General features: G+C 61.7%; 1 protein-coding gene across 1 annotated transcript in view; it reads right to left on the bottom strand.

Annotated features, from left to right (window-relative positions):
• The window catches only part of PIP5K1C (phosphatidylinositol-4-phosphate 5-kinase type 1 gamma), a 42569-nt gene extending 32101 nt beyond the window's left edge, over positions 1-10468 (bottom strand). The window contains exons 1-3 of the mRNA XM_025367733.1: positions 10346-10468; positions 4967-5014; positions 2156-2248 (exon numbers count right to left, since the gene is read on the bottom strand). Coding sequence (XP_025223518.1) covers positions 2156-2248; positions 4967-5014; positions 10346-10468 — 264 coding nt within the window. The remainder of the gene's footprint in view (positions 1-2155; positions 2249-4966; positions 5015-10345) is intronic.
• Positions 10469-13660: the final 3192 nt, after the last annotated feature.

Below are 13660 nucleotides of genomic sequence, written 5' to 3' on the forward strand. Positions count from 1 at the left end.
CAAGTAGCTGGGACTACAGGCGCCCGCCACCACGCCTGGCTAATTTTTTGTATTTTTAGTACAGACGGGGTTTCACCATGTTAACCAGGATGGTCTTGATCTCCTGACCTCGTGATCCACCCGCTTCGGCCTCCCAAAGTGCTGGGATTACAGGCGTGAGCCACCGCGCCTGGCCGTTATTTTATTTATTTATTTTTTTGAGACAGAGTCTTGCTCTGTTGCCCAGGCTGGAGTGCAGTGGGGCGATCTCGGCTCACTGCAGCCTACGCCTCTCAGGTTCAAGTTATTCTCTGCCTCAGCCTCCCGAGTAGCTGGGATTACAGGCACGCGCCACCACACCTGACTAATAATTTTTTTGTATTTTTAGTAGAGACAAGGTTGCGCCATGTTGCCCAGGCTGGTCTCCAACTCCTGACCTCAGGATCTAACCGCCTCAGCCTCCCAAAGTGCTGGAATTCCAGGCGTGAGCCACTGCGCCCTACCAGCTGCTGTTATATTTGCCACCAGCATTGTCAGCATTATTCTCACTGTGTGCTCTCGGGGCCATGTTCACGTCAGCCCTGGGAAGCCGGCCCATACCTCTGGTCTCTAACTCTGGCCTCCAGTTCTCCCGTCGCAGGTGCGAGGGGGCAGGGAGGGAGGTCGGGAGTTGGTTTCTGCCACTGCCCAGGTTCGGTCGCTGCCTCCCTCCTAAGCCACACTCTGGGTGGTGGGGGTCTGGCCTGCACGTTCACCTCCCCGAGATGCCACGGACAGAACAGACATGTGCCCGGAGATAACGTACAAATGGCCCTGAAGCCCGCAAAGACGCTCCATGTCACTGGGTACCAAGGGAAAGCAAATCAAACCACAGGGAGGCCGTGCGCGGTGGCTCACGCCTGGAATCCCAGCCACTCGGGAGGCCAGGGTGGGAAGATCGCCTGAGCCTAGGAGTTCGAGACCAGCCTGGGCAACGTGGCAAAACCCCTGTCTCTACAAAAACAAACACACAAAAAAACACCTTGAAGAGACACCACCTCACACCCACCCACGAGGACGCCAGAATCAGAGACAACAATCACGAGGGCTGGTGAGGATGCAGGGACACCGGGCCTCAGTCACTGCTGCTGGGCGTGGAAAATGGTACAGCGGCTGCGGAGAACAGTTTGCAAGTTCCTCAAAAGTGACACTGAGTTACATGTGACTTGGCAGTTCTGCTCCTGGGTGTCTGCCCAAGACAAACGAACACACGTATCCACACACAGACTCACACACACGTGTCCTCAGCAGCACAATTCACAACGGCCAGGAGTGTGAACCACGCCAGCGTCCACGACGCAGCAAAGGACAAGCGCAGCACGGGCGCCCCACGTGCCAGAACACGACTCAGCCGTGAACAGGAGCGAGGCTCTGCCGCGGGCCCCAGCGCGAATGAACCCTGAGGACGCCACGCTCAGTGAGAGACGCCAGACACAGAAAGCCACACAGTGTGTGATTCTATTTCCATGAAACGTCCAGGACAGGCCAATCCACAGCGGCAGGAAAGGGATGCGGGGTGCCGGGGCTGGGAGTGGGGGATGGGGGGCGACTGCTAATGGGGACAGGGTTGCTATTTGAGCTGATGGAATGTTCTGGAATTAGAGGTGATGGCTGCACAACTCTGCAAATGCACTAAAAGTCATTTACTGCACACTTTAAAGGCTGAATTGTACAGTATATGAATCACATCTCAGTAAAACAGTTATTTTTGAAAAAACAAGCCCTAGATGGGGGTGGGAACAGAGCGGAGGTCAGGCTTCCTACCAACATGGTGTGAGCCAGACACACCAGAGTGTCCCGTCCACCGCCCGAGGTGGTGGCGGGGCCCGTAACCCCTCTCCCTCACCAGAGCCGAGAGCCCAGGCTCTGCCCAAGGTTTCAAGGACTCAGAGCCGGGCAGACATTGCAGCCAGGCTGAGCCACGGAGCACACTGCCCAGCCGCCCGGCAAGGACAGCAAACAGCGGGGCCTTGTCCAGGACTGAGGACTCGAGTCTCTGCCCTACACAGCCCACACCTGTCCCTGTGCAGACCCTGGTTTGTGTCGGGGGTGACGGGCCCCATCGATGGTACCAGTGGGAACTCCCGCCCCTCCGCTCCCTCCCGTTGCCCCCAGCCAGCTAAGGGGAGCGAGGAACCTTCTTGTAGGTGGTTTCGCCAGATGCGTCCACACCTCGATGGCCCAACTTCTTCCCATGGCCAGGGCCCGGCTGTGCCGTCATCGACAGGGCCTGGGAAGAGGAAGCAGGAAGCGTTAACTCCGTGAGGAGCACACCCAACGGGGCAGGGTGTGCTCTGAAACCCTGGGAAGAAAGAGTTTAGTTGTTGGGCCCAGCAGGGGTGCACAGGGCAGGGGGCAGGTCCGGGCAACTCCGAGATGCAGCAGGAGGTCCCTCACCCACAGGCGCCTAGTGGGCTGGCTGGGGCCCCTCAGTGTCCCACACTGGACACCCAGAAGCGCTCACTCTGTGGTGGAGACCTCTGGGTCCTCGAGAAGGGAAAGAGGATTGGGCAGCCCCAGCCCCCTAACTTCAGGGTCTCCCCCAGGTGCTGTGGACACTGGGGCTGGACTGTTCTTTGGGGTGCTGAGCAGCATCCCTGGCCTCCACCCACTCCATTCCAGGAGCACCTCCCAGTTGTGACAACCACAGATGGCCCCACACAACTCTGTGAATGTACCAAAAGTCATTTACTGCACACTTCAGAGGGTGAGGTGTATAGCATGTGAATCACATCTCAGTAAAGTGGGTATTTTTTAAAAACAGGACCGCGGGCACCTGTAGTCCCAGCTACTCGGGAGGCTGAGGCAGGAGAATGGTGTGGACCCGGGAGGCGGAGCTTGCAGTGAGCCGAGATTGAGCCACTGCACTCCAGCCTGGGCGACAGAGCGAGACTCCGTCTCAAAACAAAAACAAAAACAAAAACAAAAAAACAGGACTGAGGTGGGGGTGGGAACAGAGCGGGGGTCAGGCTTCCTGCCAACACGGTGTGAGCCAGGCCAGCCTCAGAGCGTCCCATCCACCACCTGAGGTGCTGGTGGGAGTCGTAACCCCTCTTCCTCACCAGGGCCCGTAACTGTGAGACCCCTGGGGTGGAAGGATTGTAAAGAGCATCTCGTCCTTGAGGGAGATGGTCTCACTGGCCAGGGTCAGGCCCGGCTCCTACAAGCTGTCGGGCAGCGCAGGCGTCCCAGCACATGGGTGAGCTGCCGACCCCAGGGGGCCTCAGCCTGCTACCCTCGTGGGAGGATGTGAAGAGGGGCCGTGGGAGCCTGAAGGGACACAGAGGCCAACCAAGGAGAACAGCCCCGCCTGGCACCATCATATAAGGAGCACCACTGCGTTTGCTAGGAGAGGCCACGGACCCTCCACTGGCCAGACCCCATCCCACTGCTATCGGCCCCAGAGACGCTCCTGCAGCCCTGACCCCTGCCCTGCCCTCCCTCTGCAGCCGACGCTGCTCAGCCATGTTCCATGCATTCTCCTGGGAGGCCACCAGGGGGCAGACTCTCCCCAGTAATTCATCCCGCCACCCGCGCCACCCTCCACACTGCCCCCAGGCCGGGGGACTCTGAAGAAGGATCCCAGGGTCCCAGGCCTGGTGGACAAAGCCCTCCCACCTCTGGCTATGGACGCAGGGCCCAAGGGCGGCCCAGATGGGGCGGGTGCCTTGGGGACTCCTCCTGGGAATGGGGCTCAGGATACAGGTGCCCTGAGGACTGCAAGCGGGAAAACAGGAGATGCAGCAGCTCGAGTGCCCTCAGCGGACAGCCCACCCCACCGCGCCCACTGGGGTTGGGAAGAAGGCCACTAGGTGCCACGGGGCTGGCAGAAGCTGCAAAGGCAGGGCCACTGTGCAGAGAAAGCTCTCCGGAGGAGAGAGGCAGCAATGACAGGGCATGGAAAGGACCCATCTACACGCACATGTGCACACACACAGGCAAACATGCACACAAGCAAACACACGTGCACACGTGCACACAGGCAAACATGCACACAAGCAAACACACGTGCACATGCGCACACAAACATGCACACCAGCAAACACACGTGCACACACGCACACAGGCAAACACACATGCACACGCGCACACAGGCAAACATGCACACAGGCAAACACGTGCACACGCACACACAGGCAAACACACGTGCACACGCGCACACAGGCAAACACGTGCACACGCGCACACAGGCAAACATGCACACAAACGTGCACACACACACAGGCAAACATGCACACAAACACACGTGCACATGCGCACACAGGCAAACATGCACACAGGCAAACACGCACACAGGTAAACACACGTGCACACAGGCAAACACGTGCACACGCGCACACAAGCAAACACGCACACTGGCAAACACACGCACACACAGGCAAACATGCACACCTGCAAACACATGTGCACACAGGCAAATGCACACAGGCAAACGTGCACATGCACACAAACACGCACACGTAGGCTGCACACAGCCTGTGCACTACGCCTGTGTGGCTCACAGACACCGATGGTATGGGTGAAGCTGGTAGCCTCAGGCATCGCCCTCTGGGCAGCATCTGACCCTCCAGCTGGGTCTTCCATTCCTGCCCCCAGTGCCCCTGTGAGAGCTGCTCTCTCCCCACCGCCCACCCCCCAGAGTCCTGGCTCCATGTGGCCTGGAACGCAGAGAAGCCCTTCCTGCCCCTGCAGCCCTGACCAGGCACCCCTGCCACTGGGGGCGCGGCCCCTCAAATGCGGGGTCCCCTCCTCCATCACAGAATTTCACTCTGACCTCTCAAGACACGGCTGGCACAGACCTCATGTTCATCCTGCCTGTGGACACTGGATGGCATCTGGGGCCCAGAAAGGTGCGGTGAGCTGCCTCAGGCCACACAGCTTCTCCATGGGTAGGGAGGAAGCGGTCAGGGTGGGGACCCCAGGCCCTTCGTCCCCTCCAGACACTCACCTCTGTTGGGGCTGCCTTCTTCTGAGCCAAACCTGCAGAAGAGACAAACTGGTATCAGACAGGAAACTGGGGACCCCCCGGGAGCCCTGGGCCCAGCCCCCGGCCCATCTCCTGGCCCCCCAGGCCTGGCGTGTGTAACTCTGCATGGGGCCTGTCTCAAGGCTACACACACGTGAAGACAGGGACTGAGTGTGCTGGGAGGATGTGATGAGGGCGGGGGCCGCTGAGATCTGCCATGGTCACCCTGGTTGGCGGTCACTGGGGCCTAGAGCAGGGCAGAGGCTTTCTAGCTTCAGGGAGGTGGGCAGCCGGTGACGCCCAGGCTTGGCACCCACCATGAAGGGCCTGGGGCTTGGACCTGCCTGGAGGAGGGGAGGGGAAGTGGGGAGCAAACTTCCCCCGGCTCTTGACCCCCTTCACGCCCAGACATCAGGTTCTGGGCAGTCACCGGCTGAGCAGGTCTGAACTGACCAAGCCCCGCTTCCCCAGAGGCAGGTGCCAGGAGAGGCTCGGGCATGGGGAAATCAGGTGCCAGCGTGGGGAGTGAGGGGTGCAGGCCCCTGCTGGGGCGAGGGCAGGCTGGAGTTGTGGGGAGCGCCCAGCAGCACCCAAGCAGCTGCAGTCAGTGGGAGTTGGCCAGGGGTCCCCAGGGCTGGCGCCCTCCCCATCCCTCTCCAGGGTGAGGTTTGTGGAACGATAAGGGAGCCTGCGAGGAGACCCCCAACCCTGCCCTGGGTCCTGGGCCCACAGCCTCCGGTCAGCGCCTGCAGCAGGGCCTGGACCGCAGCTCCAGAGAGGACGAGAGACAAGAGGGGCCTGCTGGGTTCAGCTCCAGAGAGGACGACAGGGGCCTGCTGGGTTGAGCCAAAGCTCCGTCCACACAAGGAGGCTGGGACGAGGGGAACAGGCGAGACTCGGCTCCTAGGACCCAGGACCACATTCGCAACCCTGGCTCCCAGCAGCGGGACCCTGGGGTCCTCATCTGGAGAATGGGAACAGACTCTACAGCTGTGATTACGGGCCCTGAGACCGACGGGAGATGATCCTGGGGGACTTGGGAGTCCGATGTCCTCACAGGGTCCTCACGAGAGGAGGTGGGCGGGTGAGTCAGAGAGAGAGGGGAAGAGGCTGTGCCGTGGCTGTGAGGGGGGAGGAAGGAACCTGAGCCGACAGGTGTGGGCGCCTCTAGACGCTGGGAAAGGCAGGAAACGGATTCTCCTCTGCAGCCTCTGGTGGGCCCAGCCCTGCCCACAGCTTGACTCTAGGCTGGTAAGGCTGTTCTGGGGCCGGACTCCTGGCCCTGGAGCCCTGAGGCGGGCAGTGGTGTCGGTGACTGCAGGGAGCACACGCACTGGCATCCACCACGCGGGCCCTGGGCAGACCTGGCCTCGCCCTCAAGGGGCTCACGGTCCACAGGGGTGGGCGCAGGGCTAGGTGTTTGATGTGGGGTGACAGGTGGGGTGCGGATCAGCAAGGGAGGCTTCCCTGGGCTGGTCGTGTCTAAGCTCAGTGCCGAACAAGGATGCCGGGGGAGCAGGAGGGATCCAGGCGGAGGGAGCCGCAGTGCAAAGGTCACACGGTGGCTGAGGCAGCCACGCTGCTGCATGGATCACAGCAGCGTTCTCCAGGCTCACACAGAGGCGGCTGCCGAAGGGGAGCGCCTCCCTGTTGGATTCCAACGCTGGCACCACCCGGGGCCCAGGGCATGGAGACAAATGTGTCTTGAATCACACAGGGGCTGTGGGGCAGGGCTGACTCCACCCCAGCACTGCCTGTACCTTCTCACTCCATTCCCCAGTCCTAGAGGAACAGGCTGAGGGTCGGGGAAGGGAGGGCTGGCCAAGGTCCTGCAGCCGGGGGTGCTGAGGCAGGCCCTCAAAGGGGATTATTATGAGCCCGTGGAGACGCTCGGGCTGCGCCGGGATGCGGGCAGGAGGGTGTGGCACATGCCCTGCTCCGTGGGGCTCGGCCCTCTGGCTGCCTCGCTGCTCTGGGCTGGGCAGCAGTGCATTGGAACTGGTCTGGCCCTGGCTTCCAGGCCGGCTGAGGTGAGCAGGGGAGGCCAGGACACGTGAGGGGCCAACTGGGCGAGGTTCAGGGAGGTGCAGACAGGTGAGGAGGTGGCTGTGGAGTCCGGGGTGCAGATGGGGACCGTCGGGGGTGGGGACCCGGCTGGGGGTGGACTGGGGAAAAGGGACAGAGGAGAATTTCCCGAGACAAGAAGTCTTTCTGGACCAAGGCCTCACAAAGCCGGCAAAGCGCGCGGAGGGAGGGAACCCCTCTGTTCTAAGACACGGAAAGAGACTGTCAGAGGGAGGGTTGAACCCACCCAAGGTCACGCCGAAGGAGAGTCAAACCCGGGCCTGGGTCATCGACGCCCCGCCCTGTCAGTGCCCCTCGGCCCCCTGCGCTGCTCTCAGTGGGTGCACGGGAGACCCACGTGTCCCACCTAGAGGCCGCGCGCGGCGACCGCCCTGCCGTCTGAAAATACGTCCACCGCAGGCGCTGAAGGCACTGAAGGCACGACTTCGCTCTGCTGCCAGGTCAGAACCGCCAGGGACCCGGCGAAAGCACGAGGTGGAAAACTTTGCTGGGGTCAGGAGCCTCGGAGCAAGGGGAAGCCTGGGGAACGGGCCAGGGTTAGGAGCCCGGGGCAGCAGCAGGCCGGGGAAGGGGCCGGGGTCAGGAGGCTCAGGGCAGGCCGGGGAAGGGGCCGGGGTCAGGAGCCTGGGGCAGCGGCAGGCCGGGGAAGGGGCCGGGGTCAGGAGCCTGGGGCAGCGGCAGGCCGGGGAAGGGGCCGGGGTCAGGAGGCTCAGGGCAGGCCGGGGAGGGGGCCGCATCCAAGACGCTGGTGGGGCCCTGTTGTCGTGATCAGTCCCCATGCCTGCCTGGGGGTGCGGGGTTGGACAGTGTCCCCCCGACGTTCACGTCCTTCCAAGAACCTCAGCCTGCAACCTTATTTGGAAAGACAGTCTCTGCTGATGTCACTGGGTAAGATGAGGTCGTGCCGGAGTAGGGTGGGCCCTGGATCCGCTGCTGTCCTTATAAGAGAAGCCGCTCGGAGAGGCCAAGATGCCATGTGGGGTGGAGGCGGGGAGGGCACCGCTCCTGCAGGCCCAGAGACGCCAAGGATGCCCGGAGGCACGCGGAGCAGAGGGGCGTGAAGCTTCTCCACGGTGGGTCGGGAGGGTGCAGCCCTGCCCACTCCTGGACCTCGGGCTTCTGGCCTCCAGAGCAGAGCCAGAACAAATGCCTGTTCCAGGCTTGCTGCTCCAAGCCCCCCAGTCCCAGGGACTTTGGGCAGCCCAGGACCTCACACCGGGCGTGGCCCTCCAGTGAGGACCCCAGTCCTGCATGGGAGGGGGCGTACTTCTCGAGGCAGCCAGAACAGCGGAAGGGTCCTCCCCTCGGGCCACCTGGGCGCCCTGCGGGGCTGGGTGGGCACCTGGAAGGGCCATGGAAGGAACTGGGGGACGGACCGCGGTGCTCACTGCAGGGGCGGGGGCGGGGACGGAGGGAGGGAGGTGACTCAGGATTCCGGCTGCCTGCCCTGGTGCAGGGAAGGACGGGGCTGCTTCTCCGTCCTTCCAGAGGACAAGGCTGGTCGCCCCAGGTCTCTGACAGGCCACACAGGGCCTGCTCTGGGCTGCGGGGGGCGGAAGGTGCTGGATGCTGACGTGATGTTTGGGTTGGCGCCCTGGAGCAGAACAATTCACGGTTTTACGTCCAGGGTGTGGGGGAAGGAAAAGAAGAGAGGGCAGGAAGCCAGTGGTGGGCCGGGGCAGGACATTCCAGACCTCATCGGCGTCCCCCTGCTCGGCCTGTCTGGGGCCTCCCTGCCCACAGTCCTGACTCTACTCCCGAAACCGCCCCTCTGGGGCTCCCCCACACCCACTTGGGTGACTCAGCTGTTTTCCTCAGTGGCCCCGAAGCTGAGAGGTCACAGCCCTCGGGTCCACCTCTGCCCGGACTCTCCCAGGCTCCCTACTGCCCCAGGACCGAGTGGACACGGTGAGGCCCTCCAGACCCGGCACTGCTGACCTCACCAGGCACCTCAGGGTCACCTGCATTGGGTCTAGGCCCCTTGCCTCAGTTTCCCTTCCTGGTTCCACATCTTCACCTGCCCAACTCGCCTGAGCTGGCTGACAAGGGGGAGAGGAGAGGGACGGCCAGCTCGGGCCCTGCTGGGAACGGCCCTGCACTGGGGGCCTGTAGGTTAAGGGACTGGCCAGGGCCGAAGCACCAAGGCGGGGGTGGAGCAGGACGGGGAGGGGATGCACTCAGTTGGGGGACCCCAGGGAAAATGTGGGGCTCCCAGGGCAGGCAGGCAGGGACAGCAAGGGGAGACCAGAGCCGAGTGTCCTGTGGAGGAGAGGGGACAGGGGAGGAAGCAGAGCCTTGCAACCACTGCCCGGTCGAGTGGGCAGGTAAGCGCCATTTTCACTCAATCCTTGCTCCCCACGAGGCCCACTCCGGCGCGGAGCCTGCCGTGACCCCCATGAGGGGCTGTCATGACATCGAGCTCTGCTCAGCCTGAGACGTGACTAATTATCTGCAGAATGAGCCACCCCGTTTTCGAGGAAATTAGGTTTTAAAAATAGTCGGGGGAGGAGAGGCGTGCCGCGCCGCAGAGCCGGGAGGTGGCCCCTCTGAGCAGTTTCCTGTGGCCAGACTGAGTGCCCAAGGCGGGGGCTCTGCCGCTGGGGCCCCTCTCTCCTGGCCCCATCACAGGACCTGGCGGCAATGCGACCCGGGCCTGCGGCACACGGCTCTGATTGCTGGCTGCACGTTGACCTCATCGGCCACCCCACCTCCCTGTGTGCCCAGGGCTTCTCTCCGAGCCTCAGTCTCTGCCTGTAAAGTGTGGCTGAAGCCAGCTCGAGCCCTCGAGGCACTGCCGTTCTCCACGGGGACACATGGCCACCTCTGCACCCGCTGTTCCCTGGCCTGTGCCCAGTCTCTGCCCTGGCCCTGCCATGCCCCCTGGACGCCGTGTCCCACACCAGCCACCTTTGCACCCCACCGACGCCACCCCATCCTGCAGACCAGCCTGGTCTCTCCTGGTGACCCCGGGGATTCCCTCAGGATGGGGCCTGCCCTGGGCTGACAGCCTGGGGCATTTGTTGACTGACTCATGGACTGACAGATACCCGTTCCTCTTCTCTCTGCACACAGGCCTCTGCCAGAGCTTCCTCTCCACATCTGTCTGACGTGGACACTGAGGCAGCAAATGACTAAACTGCGGGAGGAGGCGGACTGTCAGGCTGGCTCCATAGTAAGACCCAGAGTAAGAATGGGGACGGAGAGGCCTGGACAGGTGGCCGAAGGGAGGGAGGCATTGCAGTGAGAGGAAACAGGGCGCAAGCTAGGCTCACTGACAGCGCCGCAGGGCAGAAGGCCCAGTGAGGGCAAGCTCGAGGGTGGGTGGAAGGCACCTCGACCCACGTGGGTACCTGCAGGGCCCCGCAACACCAGGCGGGACAGGCACAGTGGTGGCCTCATCCCTGCATGACCGAAGTCCAGGCCCCCGTGGCTGGGAGGAGGAAGCCCCAGGCCTGGAGGCAGTGGGGGTCGGGGGAGAGTGGGCAGCGCCCTGGAAGGTCCAGGATGAGGAAGCCGGGGACTGGGGGGCCAGGGAGAGCTCAGGGCAGGGGAGGGGTTCTGGGAAAGGGGTCCACCCACCCCATCCCCACCGCAGACAAGGGTCTCCCCAGGCCCCACTACAGCCCTGCAAGGTAAAGACCAGGCCCTGTTACCCCACCAGACCGTGCGTGGCCCCCTCCCTGCCCTCCGCTCCTCCCTCTGCTCCAGCCACATAGGCCCTGGCTGTCCCTCCAGCACGCCAGCGCCAGCGCCACCCTGCATCACAGCCTCTGCATGAGCGGTGCCTCTGCCTGGCCTGCTGGTCCCAAGATTCCCTCAGGGTTTGTTCCTTTGCTTCACCCTAGACCTGGCTTAAACATCACCCCCTCAGAGGCCTCCCGCAGCCACCCTGCGCCAAAAAATCCCCTCCTCACTGCCCGGCACATGGCACCACCTGGGATATGGCTGTTGTCATCCCCACAACAGGGGGCCCAGGCCTGCTCTGTCACCTGCCCCCCACAGACTCTGGCAAAGCTCTCTGAGGGCAGCAAGGGAGGGCCAGTGAGAAAGTGGCGGCACTGGGACCCAAGTGTGTCAGAGTAGCACAGGGGGCCTGCACCCCTGGGTGGGGCCGCTGCCCAGAGGGTAGCTGCTGGGCGCCCAGCACAGGTGCGGGCTCACCATGACACTGCAACCCGAGTGCATGAGGACGGCCCAGGCATGGGGTCCTGCGATCCTGCAAGCAGGAACCAACCCCGGGCCAGAGCTCATGGTCACCTCTCTCATTCGCTGGACAACCCATCCTCTGGCCTCCCGCCGTGAAGGCCTCTGACCACGGGGACCACAGGCCCTTTTGAGGACCTGACAGGAAGGCCAGGCTGGGCAGCAGCACTCCACGACACAGGCTGGGTTGGGGACCCAGAGGGGGCGGGGCCAACCCTCAGCTCTGGTGAGGCTCAGCCCAGGACCCAGTGGACAAGGGCAGGCCATACGAGAATCTTCTCTCACTAAACTGCAGAAAGGGCTTCTGTGGCTGTCCACAGATGGCTGCGATGCTTGGCAGTGGTGTGACTTGGGAGGGAAGGGACAGCATGGGCATGAGGAAGGCTGGCACTTCTCACTGCGTCTCTGGGAACCTGGGCCATGACGCTCAGAGGCCGGCTCCCTGCAGAAAGGCTGGGCGGCCCCAGCTGTTCCTGCCATCCCAGTTGAGGGCTGGACAGGCAAGTGCAGGACAAGCTTGAATTTCCTGCCACTGCCGACCACAGCCACAGGACTAACCCCAGCTATGACCTACAGAAGAACCACCCAGCTGAACCCAACCCAAATAACAGAATCGCAAGCAAATACATCGTTGTCTGAAGCCTCTATCTGGCGGTGGTTTGTTACACGGCAATAGCTGACTGAAACAGATCTCAGCTCACTGTAACCTCTGCCTCTTGGGTTCAAGCAATTCTCTTGCCTCAGCCTCCCCCGAGTAGCTGGGACTATAGGCACGCACCACCACACCCAGCTTTTTTGTATTTTTAGTAGAGACAGGGTTACACCATATTGGCCAGGACGGTCTAGATCTCTTGACCTCGTAATCTGCCCGCCTCGGCCTCCCAACATGCTGCAATGACAGACATGAGCCACCGCACCCGGCCTATCTGTGGACTTCTTTGGAACAGGAGGAGTTACAGTTTTTAATTCCTTTGTCTTACTTGGATTTCTTACATTCAAAGGAGCATTAATAATCTGTATAATGGATTATTCAGCCATGAAAAGGAATGAGGCTTTGAAGCAGGCCACGGCACGGATGCACCTTGAAGACGTCATGCTCAGCGAGAGACACCAGACACAAGAGGCCATGCAGTGTGTGACCCCATTTCTACGAAATGCCCAGGACAGGCTGATCCAGAGAGACAGGGAGGGGATGCGTGGGTGCTGGGGCTGGGGAGGGATGGGGAGTGACAGCCACTGGGCATGGGGTTTGCTTTCGGGGTGATAGAAATGTACTAGAATTAGTGGCAGCAACTGAACAACTCTGTGAATACGCCGAAAAGAATTTACTCAGTTGCAATAAGTAAGCAGTAAGACGCTTTCAAAGGGTGAATTTTGTGGCAGTGAATTATGTCCCAGAAAAGCAAAATGAAGATGCAGATCTCGTTAGTTGCAAAAGTATTGCCCAGTGACACACACCATCTGGAACCTTCTCCAAACTCTTGTCATCCCCCCAGGGCCTCACAGTTTGCTTGTCTCTAAAGGAGGTCGGGGGACTTGGTCAAGGCTTAACCAGAAGGGCAGCCAGTCCTGCAGGCTGGAGCTTCTCACACTGTCTGTGCCTGCAGGACTGAGTTCACTCTTTCTTTTCTCTCCATCATGGACCAAGGCTTTTGTAAATCGTAGTAAACTCCAACTGCCAAGGTCTGGAAGGCTGGTGCCGATTCTCGGCTTCTACTCCTCTCTGGTGTGGACTGGGATGGACAGTCCTGCCCACGGTGACACCAAACGGCCCTGCTTCAGGCCTCTTCTCTCTTGATAGGAGTGTACCAACATGCAAACAGTTTGGGGGCCTCCAGGCACTCCCCAAAGCCCATGCAAACCAGGGTCTCCTCCCTCAGCACTTAGGGCTGGACTGTTCTCTGGGCTGGTCACTGGGGTTGTCCTGGGCACTGTAGAGTGCTGAGCAGCGTCCCTGGCCTCTACTCACTCCATGCCAAGGGCATCCCCCAGCTGTAACAACCACAGATGTCTCCAGACAAGGCCCAGTGTCCCCAGGGGGCAGAATGACCCCAGGTGACGCCCCAATGTGCTGGCCCCTGAGGTTAAACCCTTGGGTGAGAAGTTCAACACGGCTGCAACAGCAAATATCTGCTCCAGGTGCCAACCAAGCTCTCCTCACGCAGAGTCCCACCCGGCCTGACCAAGCAGCCACTCCTCAAGGCTTCATCTGACACATGGGGAAACTGAGGCTGGGAGAGGTGGAAGGATTCCGACAACGTTGGGGAGAAACCACATGGCCAGGCTTCCTGCGCGATCGTCTCTAACCTCATACAGGCCTGGCGTGGTAGGCAATGGCGTCCCTGTTTGGGGACAGGAGGCACCCGACTGACGGTCCCCACCGGGAAG

The sequence above is a fragment of the Theropithecus gelada genome, chromosome 19 (assembly GCF_003255815.1).
Source record: "Theropithecus gelada isolate Dixy chromosome 19, Tgel_1.0, whole genome shotgun sequence".
Taxonomy (NCBI): domain Eukaryota; kingdom Metazoa; phylum Chordata; class Mammalia; order Primates; family Cercopithecidae; genus Theropithecus; species Theropithecus gelada.